This window comes from Ceratotherium simum, chromosome 12, assembly GCF_057802395.1.
Source record: "Ceratotherium simum simum isolate JZ-2026a chromosome 12, ASM5780239v1, whole genome shotgun sequence".
NCBI classification, from domain to species: domain Eukaryota; kingdom Metazoa; phylum Chordata; class Mammalia; order Perissodactyla; family Rhinocerotidae; genus Ceratotherium; species Ceratotherium simum.
In genome coordinates this window covers 14,223,082-14,247,924 of record NC_141911.1, presented here as the reverse complement: position 1 = coordinate 14,247,924, position 24,843 = coordinate 14,223,082, and the positions used below count along the sequence as shown (strand labels likewise).

General features: G+C 35.0%; 1 protein-coding gene across 2 annotated transcripts in view; it reads right to left on the bottom strand.

Moving 5' to 3' along the window:
* Positions 1-2,106: 2,106 nt before the first annotated feature.
* SCRG1 (stimulator of chondrogenesis 1) overlaps positions 2,107-24,843 on the bottom strand; it is a 151,830-nt gene continuing 129,093 nt past the window's right edge. For both annotated transcript variants that reach the window (XM_087437424.1, XM_087437425.1), the window contains exons 3-4: positions 4,782-5,037; positions 2,107-2,394 (exon numbers count right to left, since the gene is read on the bottom strand). In XM_087437424.1, coding sequence (XP_087293550.1) covers positions 2,340-2,394; positions 4,782-5,037 — 311 coding nt within the window. In that variant the 3' untranslated portion in view covers positions 2,107-2,339. The remainder of the gene's footprint in view (positions 2,395-4,781; positions 5,038-24,843) is intronic.

The window sequence follows — 24,843 nt, the reverse complement described above, 5'->3', positions numbered from 1 at the left end:
ATCATTTGCTTTTCTTTTTCTAATTTCTTAAGATATAAAGTTAGGTTGTTGATTTGAGATCTTTCTTCTTATTAATGTAGGTATTTACAGTGAAGAATCTAGATACTAGAGGAAGACTGGCCATATCCAAAACCTGGCTCTACTGTTCTGATAATGTAGCCTTAGACAAGCTACTTAATCTCTCTAAACATTGGCATTTTTGTCCATAGGGACATATCATGTCCATATCATGTCCAGGGATCATGATAGTACTTACCTCATTCAGGTGTGAGACAGTATTTAGAGCAATAATACATTTTTAATAAAAAGCCTAGTTGTCTTTTCTTGTAGAAAAAATAAAGCATCTATTCATTAATATGATTGAATGAAATGTTTGCTTTTAAAAACATTGACCAAGTCAGAAAAAGTTACGTAAGGTATGTGAACATTCATGTTTTTACATTTATTTGGTAATATAAAGAAGAACGTGTGCTTCTATAATGCATTCATTTCTAAAAGAATGTAATATAATTTCATATTACAAAGTTATTTGCAGAAAGAAGAGAATATGATGAAAAATAATCATAATCTATAAAATTCCTTTTAATAAGTATTTAGCTTTTTTTCAAATACTATTTTTCTCATAAGATTTTGATTGCAGTCAAAGTTTAAGGGAATACTTATTAAAAAGCCATTGTTGCCTCACATATGTCCTCATGCTGATATGTCATTTGTAAATAGAGAAACAACCTTTAATGCTTTTTTTCTCCCTCAAAGAGAGTCTATACCAAGTAGAAATTGAAACAAGTTTACTCATGATTTTCTTTATTTACCTATTCTATGCACTGTTCCAGAAAGGAAATAAGACTTCCATTATTGAGTTAGTTTGATTTTGATACCAGTCAATTCAGTGAAGAAAAAAAGCCCAATCAAATCACATGCTATGTTGATAAAGCAATGAATTTCTTTGTTTGTTTGTGTTACAATTCCACTTCTTCATGCATTTTTGTAGGGGTCATACCATTTGAAAACATGTTCTGACTTATGTTTGTGCAGATTTTAGGAGGAACTGAATTCTGACTACCTCAAAATTGTTTGGTCCAGCCCAGTAACACTTACTGAACACTGAATAGATACCAGATACTGTTCTGGATATGGTCTTCAGAAGCAGATCAGGGACCTCCAAGAATATATTTCAATGAAATGATGTCACTTTTATTCACAAAGTGATATCTCCTGGATTTACTACATGGTATGGTGCTTCTCAAACTTTTCTCCTCAACAGTACTGTGTATAGCACCCCATGCTTCTCCTCTGTAGCAGGCTTCACATCTATAAATAATTATTTATTTGTAATAATTACACTTTTGTTAGAATACAAGTTCCAAGAAGACAAGTCCATCTTGTTCATTACTACGTCTCTACATCTTAATAATAGCTGGCACTTAGCAAGCATTTAATAAATTTTTATAGCATAAAGGACCTTTCTGAAATTACCCCTAATGGCCACTAGTCAATGCATACCTCCTAAGATATGGAGGCATAGTCCAAAGCTGCCTCTAACAATCAAAATATCTCTGAAGGAATCTGTTTTATTTACCTTTAAAATTCATGTGACTTTTTAATTCTCATCCATTACATGTTTCCTTTAATATGTGTTTTGTTATTCTCAAGAAAAATGGATGCATCAGGAATATGTATCATAGTTTTAAGGATATAGCTATGTGTGAGTGTGTGTAGTGTATGAGCTTTGGAATTAGAACTCTGTTCAAATTCTGTCTTGATTTTTAGTAAATATTAAAAACTTGAGTTAGCATCTCAAAAACAGGTTTAAGAATACGTTGAAAGCTTTTGTTGTTTTTTAAGAGGATAAATTGCAAATGTACTTAAAGTACTTGGCATACATAATAGACACTCAAATATTGGCTCCCTTTCCCCCCCTTACTAGAAAACTTCTAATTTCCCTTCCAAAAACCTCAATTTATATCTGATTCTTTCCATTAAGTATATATGATCAATAGCTGTCAACTAAGAACTGAAAGTGTTCTCAGTCTTTGAGCCAGGATTATAGCTATTCATCTGGGGACAGAGTTCTTTTACTGAGCATAGTGAATACCTTGTAGATGAAAATTTTCTAGCTATAATTTTTAAACCAGTGCCAACAATGTCCACAGAGAAAAGTTAAATTGAATTAATTTTTATTACTACTTATTTAACACAAGTTTACTTGTCCTAGACAAGTAAAAATTTATAGAATCTGTGCTTTATTGCACTACATGGAAACTAGAAATGCAGTTACACTGATATAGTGCAGTTTGTGGGAAATTAGGGATGGTGTTCTCCAGAATACATGAAGATTCTCAGTGATTGTTGCAAGGAATCACAAACGAGATCTTTGGTCCAAAGAAGACATCTCTGAAAGAAAGTACAACATAAGTTAAATACAGCTGAAAGTTAAGATATATTTTAGTCTTTCCTGGGTTAAAAATTGTCAGTGATTTCCAGGATTTCAGATATGACTATTCTTTTTAGGTGAATAAATTACAAAAAGAATGAATGGGAGGACTTGCTACAGGAGCAACAAAGACCAAGAAGGTAATCAATTCTTCTACTTTCTCTCCATTTGCCATTGATATGCTATCATTTATCCATAATGAAAAGGAAAGATTGAGTGATTTCAAAACATATAGTCATACAAAAAAATTTCATTTCTCTGATATGGGTAGGGATACGTCATGAAGTCTAAATCTACAGGTAAGAAACCAAGATTAAAAATTTCTTAGAAAGTCAATAAATCAATTTCTAAGTTTTATAGAGAAGGGAGAAATGTTTAGCTACTCAACTCTATTTTTTGAAAGATCACATCAGGTAATGCATAAAAATGTATGGAATAATTTAAAATTGTATATGTGTGCAAGGTAGTGTTATGATTATGGCTCATTAGAAATATATTTAGCATGTCATGTACAACATGATAAATACAGTTAACATTGCTGTATGGTATATTTGAAAGTTAAGAGAGTAGATCCTAAAAGTTCTCATCACAAGGAAAAAAATTTATTTTGTTACTGTATGAGGTGATGGATATTAACTAAACTTATTATGGTAATCATTTCACAATATATGTATTTCAAGTCATTATGCTGTACACCTTAAACTTATACAGTGCTGTATGTCAATTAAATCTCAATAAAATTGAAAAAAATAGGATGGCAAATTAAGATTTGTGTTTACAGGCAGAAAAGAAAAAAAGAAATATGCTTAGCAAGGTAAGTCTGTTGCTACTGAGAAAATGATAACCCCAAATCAGATAGAAACTACTTTTGTATGTCCATACTTCTGTTCTCATCTATTAACACAGATAATCACAAAATTATATCATGAAATAAATACAAGTACATTTCAGTTAATTGGTTTCAAGTCCTACATTTAAAAAAAGCAAACATGGTATTTTAATAGTAGATGTCATTTCATTTATGTAGTAATCTGGGATAAATTAAGTCATTTTATGGAATCAGTTAACTCAAGTTCTTGTTATCATCATTTAATACAGTGATTCTCAAACTTTATCATGCATCAGAATCACCTAGAGGGTTTAAGCCATAATTGTTATGCCTCAGCTCCATTGTTCCTGATTCAGCTGGTCTGGTCTGGGGCCCAAGGATGGATGTGCATTTTTAACAAGAACTCAGGAGATATTGAAGGTTTTGTTCTGGTAACCATACTTTAAGAACCAACTGGCTTGATAGAAAAAATGTCTAGTCCAAATCAGAAGACCTGTGTTCTAGTCTTGGTGCTGATATTAACTAGTTATGTGGGATGGTGCTAGTCATTTTACCTCTCTATACCTTTCCTTGATAAGATGGTTATATCTGCCCTTTCTACCTCACAGATTTCTTAGAAAAATGAAAATATGATGACATATGTTGAAAGTAATTTGTAAAAGCTAATTTCAGTATGAAATAGCTAAGATCATAGTATTTGAAAGATTTGTCAGTAACTAGAGGAAAAAGATTTTAAAATCAAGTGCTAAAAATATTTATTGATTTATCTACCATTGTATTATACTTAAAATACATCTACTTTCCAAGTGAGTGGATAACTTCTATTTAGTTAATTTCTGGTTAACTCGTACATAGAGCTAGAAAATTTTTCTTTGACCTTTACTGAAGTTTTCTGTCTAGTTAATTACTTGATCCTGTTCACTGGAATCTTGTATCTAAAGCCTTTTATTAGTTTTTCAAATTGGTTTAAGATGTCAACCTTGAAGGTGACTTAGCTACCAACAGGTTTTTTTTTGTGTGTGGTTAAAATCAGATAGGAGGGCTGCCCCGTGGCTTAGCGGTTGAGTGCACGCGCTCCGCTGCTGGCAGCCTGGGTTCAGGTCCCGGGCGCGCACCGATGCACGGCTTCTCCGGCCATGCTGGGGCCGTGTCCCACATGCAGCAACTAGAGAGATGTGCAGCTATGACATGCAGCTATCTACTGGGGCTTTGGGGGAAAAAATAAATAAATAAAATTATAAAAAAAAATCAGATAGGAAATTTAGAATTTAATAGATTGGAGTGTTATTAATTTCCTGGATTTAATTTAGTTTTACTAAAATCTGCCAAACTCTGTTTCTTAAATGAAAACATTCAGTCCATACACGATGGTGATGATTCTAGAAAATAGCTGAGATTTGAACAGGATTTTACTAAAAATGGTGATTAATTTCAGCAAACTCATTATGAAGGTGTCTTTAAAAAAAGTTGTAATGCATACATTTCATAGCAATATGTTTTGTGATTGCATTTCCTTACTTTGGGCAGCAGAGCAATTCACTGAAGTTGCAGTAACAGATCATTTCACATCCCTTCCCATCCCAGAAATGATCCTGGACGTTTACATCCATCTTTGTCAGGTCAGCTACTCCTTCTGGAAGGTTGTGACAGTTGCGATCTTTTAGTATCTTTCTGTAGCAAGAGAGGCGATTTGCAGGCATGGCTTGAACTCCTAGCAGCAAAGTTAGCCCAACGGTGACAGCAAGCGCTATAAATTTCATTTTGGCTTTTGGCCCTGAGATAGAAGAAAAACCAAAATGTGTCAGTGTTTTTGTTTTAAGATGGAATTCATCTGAACATAAAGTTCTATAGCATTCTCATAAACCTTGGCTAGAGAGAATGGGAGTTGAGCTTTTCTGCTCTCCTCTTTGAATGTGTTTCTCAAAGGGTAGTTTTATGACCATCTACAATAAAAATCACTTAGAATATTGTTAAAAATCAAATGCCTGGGCTCCACAAAGAAATATTGAATGACAAATGCTGGGAAGAGGGGGCCGGGCATGGTAAAAGCCACAATCTGCATTTTTAAGTACCCAAAGTTGTACATTCAGTAGAGAAAAACTGCTTTTTAAGGTGGTAAAACTCATAAATTTCTAGAACAAATACCATCAGTGAGTACAGTGGTTCTTGACTTCGCATATCTTAACAACATTGTCAGAGAACCTGGGTCCCACTCTGACAAAAACAAAAAAGCCTATTTATCCTGATATTGAAAGATGATATTCTATAGATACATTTATAGTTCAGTTAAGTTTTTAAAAACTTCCAGAACTATTTTTGGGGTCCATTTTTGTTGCAAAGTTTTAGTAATGTTGTGAACTTTTATCCCACATGGATTACTTCATCTTAGCCTCAGTTGAAAACAGAGGCTTGAATTCCCCCTAATAAATATCTAGCCTGTTCTTAAACACTTACCACGATGGGGAACTCATTATTGACTAAGTCTACATATTCCACTGATATAGTTCTAACATTTCCATTACTGTAAAGTATTTTTCTGTAGTTTCCACCCAGCAGTCCTAGTTTGAACTCTTGGGATCATACCAAACAAGTCTAATTCCTCTTCTAGGAGATAAATCTTCAAGTACACTATTTGCATACAACTATGGAATATTCATCATCTATTAAATCAGGCTTCTCTGGCTTCCGTGTTAAACATGAAAACAATGGAGGCTATTGTAGTAAAGGAAAATTAGCAAAATAGTGGAGGAACTAGAATCAGAATCCACAGTCATTCAGATTTCATCTTGTTGACAGGTGCCAACGTGTCTCTCCTACCATGGAATATCAAAAAGAGGGGAAGACAGATATCCTATACTGTGCTTTGAAAGAAAACAATATTGTTGAAAGGAAATTTTAGTATGAAGTTTTCAGTGATTAGATACATCTCAAAGGTGAATTATTTTAGGTAAGAATAGATTTTTAGAAAAGACAGTTATTTTAGAGCAGTTTTTGGTTTACAATAAAATTGAGAGGAAGGTACTGATTTCCCATATATCCCCTGCCCTCACACACGCCTAGCATCAGGCTTGATCAATATCACTCACCAGAATGGTACATTTTTTACCAAGGATGAACCTACATTGACATATCGTAATCATCCAGAGTCTGTAGTTTACCTTAGGGTTCACACTTTGTGTTATATAGTCTATGGGTTGGACGAATGTATAATGACATATATCCATCATTATAATATCATACAGAGTATTTTCACTGCCTTAAAAATCCTCTGTGCTCTGCCTATATAACTCTCCTCACCGCCCCCCGTAACCACTGATCATTTTTATTGTCTCTATAGTTTTGCCTTTTCCAGAATGTCCAATTCCAGTTGGAATCATACATTATGCAGGCTTTTCAGATTGGCTTCTTTAACTTAGTAATATGCATTTAAGGTTCCTCCATGTCTTTTCATGGCTTGATAGAGCTATCTTTCTTTTTTGGCACTGAATAATATTCCATTGTCTGAATGTACGGCAGTTTATTTATCCATTTACCTACTGAAGGACATCTTGGTTGCTTCCAAGTTTTTGTAGTTATGAATAAAGCTACTATAAACATTCTTGTGCAGGTTTTTAACTCCTGTGAGTAAATACCAAGGAGCATGATTGCTGGATTATATGGTAAGTGTATGCTTAGTTTTGTAAGAAACCACCAGACCGTCTTTCACAGTGACTATACCATTTTGCATTCCCACCAGCAATGTGTGAGAGTTCCTGTTATGCCACATTCTCTCCAGCATTTGGTGTTGTCAGTGTTCTGGATTTTGGCCATTCTGATAGGTATGTAGTAGTCTCTCATTGTTGTTTTAATTTGCATTTTCTTGATGACATATGATGTGGAGCATCTTTTCATATGCTTATTTGCCATCTGTGAATCTTCTTTGGTGAGGTGCTTGTTAAGGTCTTTGGCCCATTTTATAATCAGGTTCTGTGCTTACTGTTGAATTTTAAGGGTTCTTTGTATATTTTGGATAACAGTCCTTTGGCGGATGTGTCTTTTGCAAATGTTTTCTCCCAGATGTAGCTTGTCTTCTAATTCTCTTGATATTTTCTTTCAAAGAGCAAAAGTTTTTAATTTTAATGAAGTTTAGCTTATCAATGATTTCTGTCATGGATCATGTCTTTGGTGTTATATCTAAAAAGACATCACCATACCCAAGGTCATCTAGGTTTTCTTCTATGTTATCTTCTAGGAGTTTTAGAATTTTGCATTTTACTTTTAGGTCTATGATCCATTTTGAGTTAATTTTTTGTGAAGTGTGTAAAGTTTTCGTTTAGATTAATTTTGCTGCACATGAATGTCCAGTTGTTCCAGCACCATTTGTTGAAGAGACCGTCTTTGCCCATTGTGTTGCTTTTGCTCCTTTGTCAAAGATTAGTTGACTACATGTATGAGATTCTATCTGAGCTCTCTATTCTGTTCCATTGATCTATTTGTCTATTCTTTCACCAATACCACACTGTCTTGATTACTGTAGCCTTATAGTAAATCTTATTTTATTTTATTTTTCCCCCCAAAGCCCCCCAGTAGATAGTTGTATGTCATAGCTGCACATCCTTCTAGTTGCTGTATGTGGGACGCGGCCTCAGCATGGCCCGAGAGGTGGTGTGTCAGTGCACGCCCGGGATCCGAACCCGGGCCGCCAGCAGCGGAGCGCACGCACTTAACCACTAAGCCACAGGGCCGGCCTGCCTTATAGTAAATCTTAAAGTCAGGTAGTATCAGTCCTCCAACTTTGTTCTTCTCTTTCAATATCATGTTGACTATTCTGGGTCTTTTGCCTCTCCATATATTTTCACAGTTTCTCAATATCCACAAAATAACTTGCTGGAATTTTCATTAGAATCGCATTGAATCTATAGATCATGTTGGGAAGAACTAACATCTTGACGATATTGAGTCTTCCTATCCATGAGTGTGGAATATTTCTCTATTTATTTAGTTCTTCTTTGATTTCATTCAACAGAGTTTTATGGTTTTTCTCATATAGATCTTGTTGTATACATTTTGTTAGATTTATACCTAAATATTTAATTTTTGAGGGTGCTAATAAAGTAAATGGTATTTTGTTTTTAATTTCAAATTCCACTTGTTTACTGAGAGTTTCTACCATACTTGAGTGTTGGATTTTATCAAATGTTTTTTCTGCATCTCTTGATATGATCATGTGATTTTTCTTTTTTGGTTTCTTGATGTGATGTATTACATTAATTGATTTTCAAATGTTGAACAGCCCTGTATACCTGGGATAAATTCCACTTGATCACAATGTATCGTTCTTTTTATAGTTGTTTGGATTCAATTTGCTAGTATTTTGTTGAGGATTTTTGCATCTATGTTTATGAGAGATATTGGTCTGTAGTTCTCTTTTCTTGTTATGTCTTTGTCTGGTTTTGGTATTAGGGTAATGCTGGCCTCATAGAATGCATTAGAAAGTATTCCCTATGCTTCTATCCTTTGAAAGAGATTGTAGAAATTGGTATACTTTCCTCCTTAAACATTTGGTAGAATTCACCAGGGAACCCATCTGGGCCTAGTGCTTTCTGTTTTGGGAGGTTATTAATTATTTATCTAATTTCTTTAGTAGATATAGACCTATTCAGATCATCTATTTCTTCTTGTGTGAATTTTGGCAGATTGTATCTTTCCAGGAATTGGTCTATTTCATCTAGGTTATCAAATTTGTGAGCATAGAGTTGTTCGTAGTATTACTTTATTATGCTTTTAATTTCCATGGGATCTGTAGTGATGTTCCTCTTTCCTTCCTGATATTAGTAACTTTGTGTCATCTCTTTTTTTCCTTAGTTAGCTTGGCCAGAGGCTTATCAATTTTATGTATCTTTTCAAAGAACTAGCTTTTGGTTTCATTGATTTTCTCTATTGATTTCTTGTTTTCAATTTCATTGATTTCTGCTCTAAATTCTTTTTTTTTTTTTTTTTTTTTTTTTTTAAATTTTTATTTATTCAGTTTTTTCCCCCCAAAGCCCCAGTAGATAGTTGTACGTCATAGGTTCACATCCTTCTAGTTGCTGTACGTGGGACTCGGCCTCGCGTTGGACGGAGAAGTGGTGCCTCGGGGCGCTCCCGGGATCCGAACCCGGGCCGCCAGCATCAGAGCGCGCTCACTTAACCGCTAAGCCACGGGGCCGGCCCTCTGCTCTAAATTCTTATTATTTCTTTTCTTCTGCTTACTTTGGAGCAAATTTAATTTGCTCTTCTAGTTTCCTAAGGTGGAAACCTAGATGATTGATTTTAGATCTTTCTTCTTTTCTAATATATGCATTCAATGCATTCATGAATTTCCCTCTAAGTATTGCTTTGACTACATCCCACAAATTTTGATGTTTTAATTTTCATTAAGTTCAAAATATTTTAAAATTTCTGTTGAGATTTCTTCTTTGACACATATTATTTAGAAGTGTTTTGTTTAATCTCCATGTATTTTGGGATTTTCCAGTTATCTTTCTGTTATTAATTTCTAGTTTAATTCTGTTGTGGTCTGAGAGTAGACATTGTATGATTTCTATTCTTTTAAAGTAGTTAAGGTGTATTTTATGGCCCGGAATGTGGTCCATCTTGGTGACTGTTGCAAGTGAGTTGAGAAAAATGTGTATATTTTACCGTTTTTGGGTGAAGTAGTCTATAGAATTCAATGATATCCAGCTGATTGATGGTATTTTTGTGTTCAACCATGTCCTTACTAATTTTCTGTCTGCAGGATCTGTCCATTTCTGAGAGGTATTGATGTTTCCAACCATGATAGTGGATTCATCTACTTTTCCTTACAGTTCTATCCGTTTTTACCTTATGTCATTTGACACTCTACAAATACCCATTAAGAATTGTTATGTCTTCTTGGAGAATTGACCCCTTATCATTACATAATACCCTTTTTTATTCATGATAACTTTTCTTATTTAATGTCTGTTCTGTCTGAAATTAATATAGTGACTCCTGCTTTCTTTTGGTTAGTGATAGCATGGTATATTTTTCTCTGTTCATTTACTTTTGATCCATATGTGTATTTATATTTAAAGTGAGTTTCTTGTAGACAACATATAGTTGGGTCATATTTTTTGATCCACTCTGACAATCTCTGTCTTTTAATTGGTGCATTTAGACCATTGGCATTCAAAGTGATTATTGATATAGTTGGATTAATATCTACTATATTTGTTATTGTTTTCTATTTGTTGCCCTTGTTCTTTGTTTCTGTTTTTCTCTTCCACTCTTTTTCTGGTTTTAACTTAGCTTTTTATATGATTTCATTTTCTCTCCCTTCTTAACATACCCATTATACTTTTTTTTTGCCTTTTTTATTAGTTGCCCAAGTTTGCAATATACATTATAACTAATCCAAGTCTACTTTCAAATAATATTATCCCATTTCACAGATAATGTGAGTACCTTATAATAACAAAATAAATCCTAATTCTATCCTCCCATTCCTTGTATTATTGCTGTCATTCATAAGTATACATAAGCATATATATCTATACATCTATATCTATATATATACACAAGCAGACATGATTGAATACATCGTTGCTACTATTGTTTTGAACAAACTGTTACCTGTTAGATCAATTGAGAATAAGAAAAATTAAAGTTTTTATTTTACTTTCACTTATTCCTTCTTTGATGCTCTTCCTTTATGTAGATCCAAGTTTCTGACCTATATTATTTTCCTTCTCTTGAAAGAACTTTTAACATTTCTTGCAAGGACAGTTTACTGGCAACAAATTCTGTCAATTTTTGTTTGTCTGAGAAAGTCTTTATCTCTCCTTTACTTTTGAAGAACAGTTTTGCAGAGTACAGAATTCTAAGCTGGTGATTCTTTTCTCTTAACACTTTAAATATTTCACTTCACTCTCTTTTTGCTTGCATGGTTTCTGAGGAGAAGTTGAATATAATTCTTGTCTTTGTTCCTCTATACGTATTTTTTTTCCTCTGGCTTCTGTCAGGACTTTATCTTTGATTTTCTGTAATTTAGAAATTATATGCCTATGTATAGGTTTTTTGGCATATATTCTGCTTGGTGTTCTCTGAACTTTCTGGATCTGTGGTTTGGTGTCTGACATTAATTTGGGTAAAATGTCAGTCATAATTGCTTCAAATATTTCTTCTGTTTCTTTCTCTTTTTCTTCTCTTTCTGGTAGTCCCATAATGTATGTGTTACACCTTTTATAGTTGTCCCACAGTAGTTGGATATTCTGTTCTGTTTTTTTCAGTTTTTGTTCTCTTTGATTTTCAGTTTTTGAGGATTCTATTGGTATATCCCCTAGCTCAAAGGTTGTTTTCTCAAGTGTGTCCATTTACTAACAAGCCCATCAAAGGCAATCTTCATTTCTGTTACAGTGCTGTTTTTATCTCTAGCATTTCTTTTTGGTTCTTTCTTAGGATTTCCATCTCTCTGGTTACATTGCCCATCTGTTCTTGCCTGCTGACTACTTTATCCATTAGAGTGCTTAACATATTAATTATAGTTGTTTTAAATTCCTGGCCTGATAATTCCAATATCCCTTCCATGTCTGTTTCTGATGCTTGCTTTATCTCTTTGTCTTTTGGTATACCTTGTAAATTATTCTTGATAGCCAGATATGATGTACTGAGTAAAAGGAACTGCTGTAAATAGGGCTTTAGTAATGTGGTGGTTAGGTGTGAAGGGAGGGGAAGCATTTTATAGTCCTATAATTAGGTCTCAGTCTTTTAGTGAGCGTATGCTTCTGGGCTGTGAACTTCGCAAGTGTTACTTAGTTCTTTTCTCCCACTTTAAGTGGGATAGTATGGCTAGAGTAGGCTCGCATTGAATATTTCCCTTCCTCCAGATCAGTTAGGCTCTGATAATACCCAGGCAGGTCAGGGTCTGGTTAACTAGTTTCCTCTGAGGGCAGGCCTTGTTAAGAAGAACAGAGTGCTCTGGTGTATTTCAAAATGTACCTTTTTCCCTCCCCCTGCTAGAATCTTGAGGGGATTTTTCTCTGATATTCACTGTGTGTACCTGGTCAAGCTACTCAGGTAAATCTCACAATATTTTGGGGGACCTCCTATGATTGGGTTCCCTTGGAGTTTTCAACTTTCAGAGTTGTCCACACTGACCCTACAGCAGTTCGTGAATTATGGTTCAGGTTTTCCTACCTGGGTCCTGGTTCCTGTGGCAGTTTCTACTAGTGAGTCTCTGCTCTGGTCAGCCTCAGCTCCCTGTATTTGCCTGTCTGTCTCTCCAATCTTGAGGGCAGTGGTTTGCTCTGTGTCCTCCCTTCTCTGACAGATCCAAGAACAGTTGTTGATTTTTCAGTCTGCTCAACTATTTTCCTGTCGTTAAAACGAGTAGTGATTTCCAATCTCCTTACATGCGAAACCAGAAGTCCATTAATGGAGTTTTGAATAAGCGCACTCACTGCTTTTTGTCAGTTTAAAAGCTAAAAATATTCTTTATACTCTGAAAGAGTTTCTGATTTTATTTTATATTCTAATTTGAATTAGTCATTTTTGGCTTTACTTATATATTTTCTTAAAATTATAAATAGAGATCTTCCTCAACTTACAATGGGGTTATGTCCTGATAAACCCATTGTAAGTTGAAAATATTGTAAGTCGAAAATTCGTTTAATACACCTAATCTACCAAACATCATAGCTTAGCCTAGCCTTCCTTAAACATGCTCAGAACATTTACATTAGCTTACAGTTGGGCAAAATCATCTAACACAAAGCCTGTTTTATAATAAAGTATTGAATATCTCATGTAATTTATTAAATACTGTACTGAAAGTGAAAAACAAAATGGTTGTATGGGTACAGAATGGTTGTAAGTATATGGGTTGTTTACCCTCGTGAACATGTGGCTGACTGAGAGCTGCAGCTTGCTGCCACTGCCCAGCATCATGAGAGAGTATTGTACCACATCTTGCTAGCCCGGGAAAAGATCAAAGTTCAAAGTACAGTTTCTACCGAATGCATATTTCTTTCACATCATTGTAAAGTCGAAAAATTAAGTCGAACCATCGTAAGTCAAAGACCATCTGTATTCAATTTAATTTCTACCTCCAAATATTAGTGAAAGAAAAGACAAAAATAAGATCTATTTCACTTTATATTTTTTCAGATTTGATGGAGCAAGACATTACAGTGTTGTATTACACCACAATCTAGTATATATAGAATAATACCTTCCAATAGGCCTTTTGCAGATCGTAGCTTAAGTTTCATATTTTTAACAATATAATTCTCTGAGGTGCTCTAGTTCTCAATTACTTCTAATTAGGGCCTTCTTTATACCCATAAGATAAGTGACGTTAAAAAAAGGAAGTGCTACATTTCCTGACATTTTTTCAGGTTAATCTTCAAAGAAGGGTAATTAAACCTCCTGTTCATTGAGCATTTACTATATGGCAGGAATCACCATAACCACTAAGCTTCAAAAAACATATTGAGGTATAGGACAGAACTACACTATACAGGCAAAGTTTTTAAAAACAGCTTTATTGAGATAAAGATGACATATAATAAAGTGCAAATATTTAAAGTATACAGTTTGATAAGCTTTGGCCTGTGTATATTCCCATGAAAGCATAACTACAATCAAGATAGTGAACATATCTGTCATCCCTGAGTTTCTTCATTGCCTTTTGTAATCCATCCCTCTTACTCCTCCCTGCCCCCCACTCCCATCCAGACAACCACTGATCTGCTTTCTGTCACCAGAGATTAATTTGCATTTTCTAGAATTTCATATAAATGAAATCATAGAATATGTACTCTTTTTATCTGGCTTCTTTCACTCAGCATACTTATTTTAAGATTTATACATGTCCATTGCATGTATCTATAGCTGACTTCTTTTTATTGCTGAGAAGTATTGCATTATGTATGCTATAAATTGTTTATCCATTCATCTGTTGATGGATATTTGAGTTGTTAAAACAACTCAAAATAGTTTTAGGCTATTGCACATCAAGCGGTTATGAACACTACTGTACAAGTCTTTTTAAGATCATTGCTTTTACTACTCTTGAGCAAATACCTGGGAGTGGAATAGCTAGGTCAAATGATAGGTGTATTCTTTACTTTTTAGGAAATTGCCAAGTTGTTTTTCCAAAGTGGTTGTACCATTTATAATTTCCACCAGCAGTGTGTGAGAGTTCCAGTTTGTCCACATCCTATCCAATACTTGGTATGGTCAGTCTTTTAAGTTTTTGGCCATTCTAATAGGTGTCTCATTGTGGTTTTGTATTGCATTTCCTTAATGATTAATGGTGTTGAGCCTCTTCCATGTGCTTATTTGTCATCCGTGTATCTTTCTGGGTGAACTGTTTGTTCAAATCTTTTGCCCATTTAAAAAAATTGGGCTTGTTTTCTTGAGTTTTGAGAGTTCTTTATGTATTCTGGATACAAGTTCTTTATCAGATATATGCTTCCCAAACTTTTACTCTTCATCTATGGCTTCTCTTTTCACTTTCTTAACAGTGGTTTTAAAAGAGCAACAGTTCTTGAAATTGACGAAATCCAAAGTATCAATTTTTTTGTGTGTGGAATGTGCTTTTGGTATCACTTCTAAGAAATCATTGCCTTACCCAAGGTCACAAAGCTTTTCTCTTATGTTTTCTTCTGCAAGTTTTGTAGTTTTAGGTTCATCTTTGGCAAATACCAGTTTTCAATGTAAGTGTGGGCCTATTTTTAGACTCTCTCTTCTTTTCCATTGATTTATTTGTTTATCTTTATGCCAATACTACAGTTTTGATTTAACTGTTGCTTTATAATACTTCTTGGAATCAGGTGGAATTAGCTCTGAAACTTTGTTCTGCTTTTACAAAGTTGTTTTTGCAATTCTAGGTCTTTTGCATTTTTTGTATGAATTTTATTATCAGCTTGTCACTTTCCACAGAAAAATCCTACTGGAATTTTGATTGAGATTGCATTGAATCTATAGATAAATTTGGGAGTACTGGCATCTTAATAATATTGGATCCTCTGACCTCTGAACATATTTTTCAATACTTTTATTTTTACTTATTTGTGGCTTTATACTTTAAATGTGTTTCTTATAGGCAGTCTATAGATTGGTCTTATTTTTTAATTCAACCTGACAATTTCTGCCTTTTAAGTGGAATGTTTAGACCATTTACATTTAATGTGATTATTGACATGGTTGAGTTTAAATCTGTCATCTTGCAATTTGTTTTTTATTTGGCCCATTCGTTCTTTGTTCCTTTTCCCTCTTTTTATGTGCTCTTTTAGATTAATTGAAATTTTTAAATAATTCCATTTTACCTCCTTTGTTGGCTCATAAGCTGTAATTCTTCATTTTATTTTAGTGGTTGCTTTAACGTTTATGGTATATATCTTGAACTTATTGTTGTCTCTCTTAAAATGATATTATGCCACTTTACAATTGTATACTTCCATTTCTCTCCTCCCATCCTTTATGCTATTGTTGTTATCATTTTACCTATGTATATGCTATAAACCCAAAAATGTATTAATTTTATTTTTGTTTAAATATCTTATAGATTTAAATAATGAGAAAAAAATCTTATACATTAAACCATGGAGTTTCCATTTCCAGTGCTCTTCATTCCTCTGTGTAGATCTGTATTTCCATCCAGTATCATTTTCCCTATTCCTGAAAGATGTCCTTTAACATTCTTATAGTGTAAGTTTCCTGGTGATGAATTCTTTCAGATTTTGTATGTCTAAAAATGTCTTTATTTCACCTTTGTTTTTGAACAAAGGTTATAGTATAATAGGTTATAATATGATAGGTTATAGTATGTTAGATTGGCAGTTTTTTTCTTTCAGCACCTTAAGTATGTATCTGTTTTAATGTCCTTTGCTAATTCTAACATTTGTATCGGTTCTGGGTTGGTTTCAATTGCTTGATTATTCTAGTTATGAGTTATGTTTTCTTGCTTCTTTACATGCCTCATAATCTTTGTTTGGATGTCAGACATTTTAAACTTTGCTTTATTGGGTGCTGGATATTTTTGTATTCTTATAAATTTTCTTGTGCTTTGTTCTGGGATGCAACTAAGTTACTTGGAAACAGTTTGATCCCTTCAGGTCTTGCTTTTATGGTTTGTTAGGTAGTTCCAGAGCAGTACTCAGTCTGGGGCTAATTATTCCTCACTACTGAGGCAATTCCTTCCTGAGTATTCGACCCAATGCCTCATGAATTATGAGTTTTTTCAATCTGTCTCTGTGAGTATTCCTGGCCTTTTGTGAGTGCTAGGCCCTCTGTTCTCTAATCCTTTCAGATATTTTCCCCCTGACCTTGGATAGTTTCCTCATTTGCATGCACTATTTAGTTTTCTGCTGCACACATGTGTGGGGCCCTCTGCAGACCTCCAGAGTTCTCTCTCCCTGTATCTCTCTTCTCTCTGGTACTCTGTTCTGTGAACTCTAGCTGTCTTGGTCTCTCCAACTCTCAGCTCCATTTCCTCAGCTCAGGACCTGGACTCCATCTGGGTTCCTTCTCCTTGTTTTGCAGCCTAGAAACTTTCTCAAGGCAGTGGACTGGGGGAAATTGTAGGGCTCACTTCATTTGTTTCCCATCTCTCAGGGATCAGTGTTCTTCCTTGCTTGCAATCCGGTGTTTTGACAAAGGTTGTTTAATATGTTTTGTCTGTTTTTTTGTTGTTGTTTCAAGGGAATGGGTAAATCTGGTTCTTGTTACTCCATTTTGGGCAGAAGCAAAGCTTTTTATATCACTGTTAGTATTTGTAGCTACTTTGGAGGAATATGAAGGACAGATACCCAAATCTTACAGATTCTAAAAATGAGCTGTGTAGTACTCTGGTAATTTTAATACTTGAGCCAAATTCTGAGAACTATGTTTCTCCTTTCTTTTACTCTTTCTTTCCCAAACTGAACTATAATTCCTTTGACTCACACCTCTTGGATAGGGTAAGTAGTTATTGGGTCCCAAAATACAACAAATAAGACCCATTATGGTTTGCATAAGAAGTCATTTATTCAGGCTGCCCTTCCACTTCTGGAATGATGCTTGTATATTTTTTTCTAGATGAAATAGGCTGCTGAAATATAGCCTGGAATCATTCTTTTATCTTCAGGCCCAAATCTTCATATACTTCCTCAGGTGACTTAGAATCCCTCTGCCCACACCAAGACCAAACCAGCAAGGCTATTCAGGAGAAGAGCAGCCAATACTGGGAAAGTGAGGAAGTCAGAGAATAGCACTGATGTAGGACTCACTGATAAAGTAATTAAGTAATTATATGAGAGAGAGGAAAACAGTAGCAAGCTGGTTTAATTTGGTTCAACTTAACAAATGGTTTTTAGTGTTTCCTTTATGCCAGGCACTGTCCCAGGTACCAGGAATACCAAAGGAATTAAGGAAAATATCAATAACTAAACATATCCTCTTCCAATAGCTTCAATTTCTTCGAGTAAATGTTAAAGTCATTGCAATGGCCTCCATGTGCAATGTGGCTCCCCATTACCTCGCTGAAATCATCTACTCTTCCCCTTGTCCATTCTGTTCCACTATTCCTCAAAAATACCAGACGCTTTCTTGCCTTAGGGCCTTTTCACTGGTTTTCCTCTGCTCTCCCACCGGATATCTATCTGCATGTCTAACCCCCTCACCCGCTTCAAGTCTTTGCTCACCGTGCTCCTCAATAAGACCTACCGTACTGTCCTATTTAAACTTGTATCTCCCCTCACGTATGTTCAATCTGCCTTACTTGCTCTACTTCTCCATGGCATTTAAAATCCTCTAAATTATTATAAAATATTCTTATTATGTCTCCCCAAACTCAAATGTAATATCCAGGAAGGCGGGATTTTCCCTGATGTATAGCCCAAGCATCTGAAACTGTGCCTGGCATGTTAGTGAAAGAATAAATAATATATCCCAATTTCTAGATACTTAGAGTTAGGAAAGAAGGAGTTTCTCAGATTGCTAAACTCAATATCTAGTTGTAGAGAGCTACTGTATTTATTACTGGAAGAGGTTAGTAAGCTGTCAGATCCTTAAATTTGCATGTCATCAGGTACTATTGTTTTAACTTAATTGTATTTACTTTTATTCTAAATAGTCTGACTTTAAAATGTACTTCCCAATTTGTTTTGTTTTCCTTTTTTTTTTTTTTTTTTGGTCAAAATAAATAAACTATTTATTCTGATCAACTAGCTCGTACTTGACTTAAAAATATATATTTGTATGTGTGTGTACATTTATCAGAAGATTCAATAACAACAAACATCACCTGCCTTTTCTCTAAACTCTCTCACCAGACTCCTCTTTATTAAAAGGTTGGGTGTAGGGGGAGGTATGGGGAGACAGTTGTAAACTTTAAAAATTCTTTTGCCTAATGTGTTTGAAGAATTCTTTTATTATTTTAGGTCTTTGGCATTTTTCATATCTTTTATAGCTTTGATCTTCCTAGTCTTCTACTATCCAATTATGTTGTTCTTATTTTTGGTAATCTAGCTTAATTTTTTGTCTAATTTTTGTGGCTGTTGGATAAAGTCATGCATTTAGCCAACTTGGACTCTTATTTCCCTTCTTATATTTCCTGCATATATGTAGTGTGTTCCTAAGCTCATTTCATTACTATTAACTGTGTAAGCTTTCTTTCCATTAGGTGGTTCCAATGAGAGCCATAAACCTGATTGGATATTTTTTTAAGAAAATACTTTTTCTCAAAAAATTGTAAAATACTCAGTGAAAAACATGGAAAATACAGAAAAGCATAGATAGAATAAAATTAAACTAGAGTTTCAATGTAGAGAGAACTGTTGTTAACATTTTGCTGTGTTTCTTTTTGGTGTGCATAGATGTGGGTGTTAAGAAGGAGAAATTGAGATAGTCAGGGACAGAACACTGAGAAACTCTCACATGTCTGTACTGGGTGGAAGATAAGTCAGAGAAAAGTTATAAACCAGTGAAAGATATGGAGAAGGAAGTACAGGGTTGTAAAGTAATGAGCAAAGGGGGAAGAACGAGTGAGTGGAAGGCTGAGGCATGTTTGACAAACTCACGTCAAAGACCGGCATTAACTAGGTTTATTCCTTGGAGTGTCTCCACTACACTCTGCTATGTGAAAGCAGATGAGCAATGAAAATAAATAAATAAAAAAGATATATAAAATAAATAAATAAATAGAAGCAGGTGAATTCAAAATTCATATACCAGCGCTCCCTGGCCTCTTTTATACTCCCCATGTCTCTGATTATATACATGATATCACCACTCAGACAGTGATATTTAATATTATTAAAGTAGAATATTGCCAGATAAAAATGGGATACATAGTTAAATTTGAATTTCATATAAACAATGGATAATTTTTAGTATAACTATGTAACAAATATTATATAGTTCCTACCACTTGAGTTAATTTTGATAATTTATATTTTGTTAGAAAACAGCCCATATCACCCATTAAAAAATATTGCAATAAAGATGTTTAGAGTATTTCCTTATAATTCCTCCTCCATTAGGGTCTTTCTATATGCTACCCTCTCTGCCAGAAATCCTCTTTATTTGGCTGGCTTCTTCTCAACTTTCAGGTCTCAGTTTAAATGTTATTTCTTCAAAGGCCTTCCCTGACCAGCCAATCTAAAGTAGTTTCAACCTGATTCTTTCATAGTGCCCTCTTCTTTTTCCTAATGATATTTATCGTAATTTAAATTACGTATTTGTGAGTTTACTCATTTTATGTCTATCATTTCCATTAGATGGGAAGCTCCATGAGGACGGTCTGTTTTGTTCACCACCACATACCCAATGGCTAATACAATGCTTGGCCCCTATTTGTAGAATTAAATGAATGATTCTCTGAAAAGACTTTTTTTTATCCTGAGCAAGAGCCTACAGAGGTGTCATGTTATCTAAAAGACTGTGAACTTCTTAGGGCTAATCCTAAGACCTTCCTTCTGTTTTCCTCCACATGTGTCACTTATTACTGATGAGCTAGCCAGACCATCAGACCAGTCATCTCTTCAATCCTATATATGTGCTTTGCCTTGTTGTTCCCTCTCACCTCTTCCCTTTATATTAATTTCTGATCATCCATTAAGGACGAACCTCAAACTCATCTCTTCTAAGAATCCTTCCCTGATCCAGCCCATTTCACGCTAACAATTCCCTTGCTCTATATTCCCATAGCACTTATATATACTACAGGAACTATGAATTTGACTAAATAATGTCTTGTCATTGTCAGCATTTTTCATGAACCAGTTAAACATATGGAGTATATGGCTACAGTTGGGAGTAGGAAATTCACTGTGAGCCATTTAGCCATTTAGTAAATTGGTCATTCTGTGAATTTACCTAGAACCAGGAAGGAAGATCTGGAAAGATCATAAAGGGCCTTATAGGACATGATAAGGAGTTTAGATTTTATTGGGTATATTGGGAAACCATGTCCAAATTTTTGGACAAGTTAAGTTTGAGATGCCTATTAGACATCCAAATGAAGATGTTGAGTAGGCAGTTGAATATGAGTCTGGAGGTCAGGGCTGGAAACATAAATTTGAGAGTCATCAGGATATTTATTGATAGTATTTATAGTTCTGGGACTGGCAGAGTAGTGAGTGTAGATTGAGAAGAGAAGAGACAAAGAACTGAGGCCTGGGGTGAGCCAATATTCAGAGGACTGGACGAGGAGATGCCAGCATCATGAGGCCAAGGACTGTGACTTCTACTTCTTTTGCGTCTCTCAGAGTGCCTGCTTCAATGCTGGGCTCACAGTAAGTGTTCAAAAAATATTCACTGAAGGAATGAACAAATAAATTGCTGGAAAAGTAAGTGGGTATGTTGCCATACCATCCACCTCTTCTGACTATATCCATGCCAGAGCATAAAATAGTGTTTCTGTCACGGTCTCAGTTACATACTATGATGGAAAGTTCCACACTTGGCAAGCACTTACTGGTAGTTTTTTTTTTTTTTTTAACACTTTATAAATTACATGTTTGAACTGAAATCTTCTCTTCTTCCTTTACTTAAGTGCAGATAAATAGCTTTAACTATTATTTAGTAAGTGGAAAAATATCTGAACAGTATGTTCCTGTGATACACTGGTTTGTTTTTTCATTAAAAGACACCAACTTTAATCCTTGGCAATCCATCAAGACCATATATTTTCAAGTGCCAAGAAGAGTGAAATGACTTTGGCCAATCTGAAGCAAATTGCTCTATTTTTTTTTTCTCTTTCATTTGAAGTACATGTACTTAAAATTCCTCCTGGAGTACATCCAAATTACAAAAGAAAACAAAGCTAAAAACTGAATATCTGAAGGAATAAGCAAGAGATCCTTAGAAAGTTATCCATTGGGTTTTTTGGATTCAATTTTATGTAATGAACATTGTTCTAATGTTGTCTGGTACCATTTATATCCCAGTAGTGGCATAATTTTTAAAAGATCAATGCAGAGGATACAGAATTATGAGCAAGATGTTTCTGATTAAGAAATAGATCATTGCCACTATCATATAGGTAGGGAATTGCAAATTTTGATTGTGTGGGGGTATTTGGCACCAGCAAGCTTTGAATGGTTGGAATTAAATGGAGACTTAAAAAGAAAAATTATCCCATTTAATGGCTAAAACTAACAGGGCTATGTAGTTTAAATGTTCAGACATTTATGGTGCAATGCTCATACTGGCAGCTGATGTCAATTCTGGGAACTGGTATTAAAAGCAGTGGAATGAAACAGAGTTGATGAATTAGACAGAAAGGGCAGTCCGTTTTCAGATTTCTTTCATAACTTAGCAAGAGAGAAGTAAAGGCTGCAAAAGCAAATGAAAATTCCAGCCCAGAATTTGACACTTAAAATATCAAAATTATAGTTGAAGGAGTTTAAAACTGCTGTCCAGCTTGTGGTGTTTCCCACTCATCTTTCTTGGAAGATGAAAGTCGCTTTTATTTTTTAAATTCTCTGTTTTTCTTAACTGTGTTAGAAGAGGTTTTGTGTTAGAATGACTGAGTCCTGAAGTGAAACTTCTCAAAGCGTATGTTAAAATAACAGAAGTGTATTGAAAACATCTTTAAAACAGACATGATCAGCCCAAATACCCAAATGACCTTCATCAGTGGAAAAACGAAGTCCACATCCTCCCTGAAGTGATCTGCCTTCAGGCCTCTCAGAGAATGTAGAAGATGATATTAATATTCAGTCTTGCATCATTCTAATTATTTTCATGGCTGGAATAAATCATCATTACTGGAGAAAAGTACCAGCATTTGAGAGCTTTTCACAGCCTGTATAACTAAGTTAAAGAATTTTAAAGGGAATTTTTATAAGTCCCAAAGGGAAAAAGTGTTCGCTTTATCTTAGCAGTACAGACACTGTGTTGTGTTCCGTGGTGGGGACAGCAAGGATGAATTCCCTCTTTGTATCACACATTTATACCAGTTCCTTTTTAGGAATCAGGATTTTGAAAAGCAAAAAACATTTGCTTTCTTAGACATTGCAGTTAACTTTTTGTAGACTAGGTAATATAGAGATATAGCTACTGCAGTATAAAAAAACCTATATACTTCGTCATCCTCACCTAGTTCTGAGAGGTGGAATAATAAGGTCCTGTTTTATGGAACCAGATTCAGAGTGGACGTGGGCATTAATGAGCAGTAATGGTGAGAAAGCTGCCTCTTCTTAAACCTACGATTGTGACTTTCCCAGTTAAGGAAGGTACATTTTCTATTCTCTTTTAATCTGATTCTTTTCCTTTATCCTAGGAAGCATCATCTTTTTCAAAGTACATTCATCATCTCCTTAGAGGATCTCTTGCTGTCTCTCTGTCTTTCTCTTCTGACTCAACACATAAATACATTTCTGCTCTAATCTATAGCAGTAGTTTGGAGTATACTAATAAATGATATAAAATGATTTTTAAGAAAAAATAATTACATACCCTTTTCTTCTTTCCTTTTGGTGTTCTTGGCAGAGGAATCTTCTTAAATGCTCTAACTCACTGGGTGAGTTTGGGCTAAAGGAGAAGAGAGGAGGTGCTGGAAGGAGGTTCTTTACAAAAGAACCTTTGTCTACCTTGTCTCTTGCCTGGGATTGACAGACTCGCTGCTCCAGCCAGGACTGGGGGAGGAGAGGAGTGGAAGAGAGACAGGGCTGCAAGAACTGCCTCCCTTGGATTCTTCCAAACCAGGCAAGGACAAACTAAATGGTTTCTTTACAGAGGGAAATAATTAGTCTATACAAGAACCTCAGAGAGGCAGACTCTTGGAGCAGTAAAATATAGAACCTGAGGGATTTAACAAGAACACAGAGAGAGTGATTTTTAGCTCAAGAGAAATGTGTGTGTGTGTGTGTGTGAGAGAGAGAGAGGGAGAGAGAGACAGAGAGAGACTGAGAGAGAGAGGGACAGAGAGACAGAGGGTGGGGAAGAGAAGTGGGGAGGGAGAGGAGGAAGAGGAGGAGGAGGAGAAGCTAATATGATTTAGGAATATAGCTGAGCACCTCTTCCTCTTTTATGGTTTCTTTGTGTTTTTTCACCAAGTTTTACTCCCTGCCTAGATCTCTCATTATAACATTTTCGTAGATGATATATTCCAACTCTCCAACTCCTCGCCCAAAGAGTCATTACCAGTCAATAGAAAGCAAAAAATAAAATGACTGGAAAAAAAAATCTATTCTGTGCTTCAGAAATAAGGGCACAAAAGGAATTTCACTCTATTTTGAGCAAACTGTACTAGAATTGTAGCAGCTGTTAACTATCCTTCAGTTGTTGGGGTTTTTTTTTAATTCAATTTGGAGTAGTGTTGCAGGGGTTGGAAATATTATAATAGAATAGGGATTATCTAGACAGAGAGTGGAGGGAGCGCACTCTAGGTTGTGTTAACAAAGGCATGAAGGTGAAGGAGAGGGTGACAACTTTGGGGATTATATATAGTTTCATGTGGCTGGAACTAGGGATGGTAGGAGATCAAATTAGGGAGCTAGAAAGAGACAAATTGATGAAGTACCTTATATGCTATGCTGAAAATTTTGGATTTTATCCTGAAGGTGAATGGAAAGATGATGAAAAATATTAGAAAGGATGAACCTTCTGACTGCAGTGTGAAAGAAGTATGCGGGAGGAAAGAGACCAGAGACTGGGAGAAGAATGGCTCTTGCGGCAATCCAGAAGAGAAGATAGTTAGGAAGCAAAACTAAAAAGATTTACTGACCAATTAGGTTTTTATATTTAGGGTAAAGGTAGTTGAGAGAAGGGGAGGAGACTATTAAATTTCAAAGGCTTGGACCCTTGGATGGATGATGCTGTTATTCACCTCAGAAAAAGAATACAAAAAAAAAAAAAAAAAAAAAGAGCAGTTTTGGCTGGAGCAGGAGTGGGGAGATAGAAATGAGTTAGTCTGTGAATGTTGAATTTAAGGAGCCCTAGATGCAATTGGGAATGTTTAGTAGGCAGTTGGTTAAATGGACTTGGAACTCAGAAAGAAGTACGGGCTAGAGAATTAGAGTTTATCAACTAATCAACTAAATAACTAATTGAGTTATTTAACTAAATGATCTTTGAAGCCATGTCTGTACCACTTAAAAGTTACTGAGCA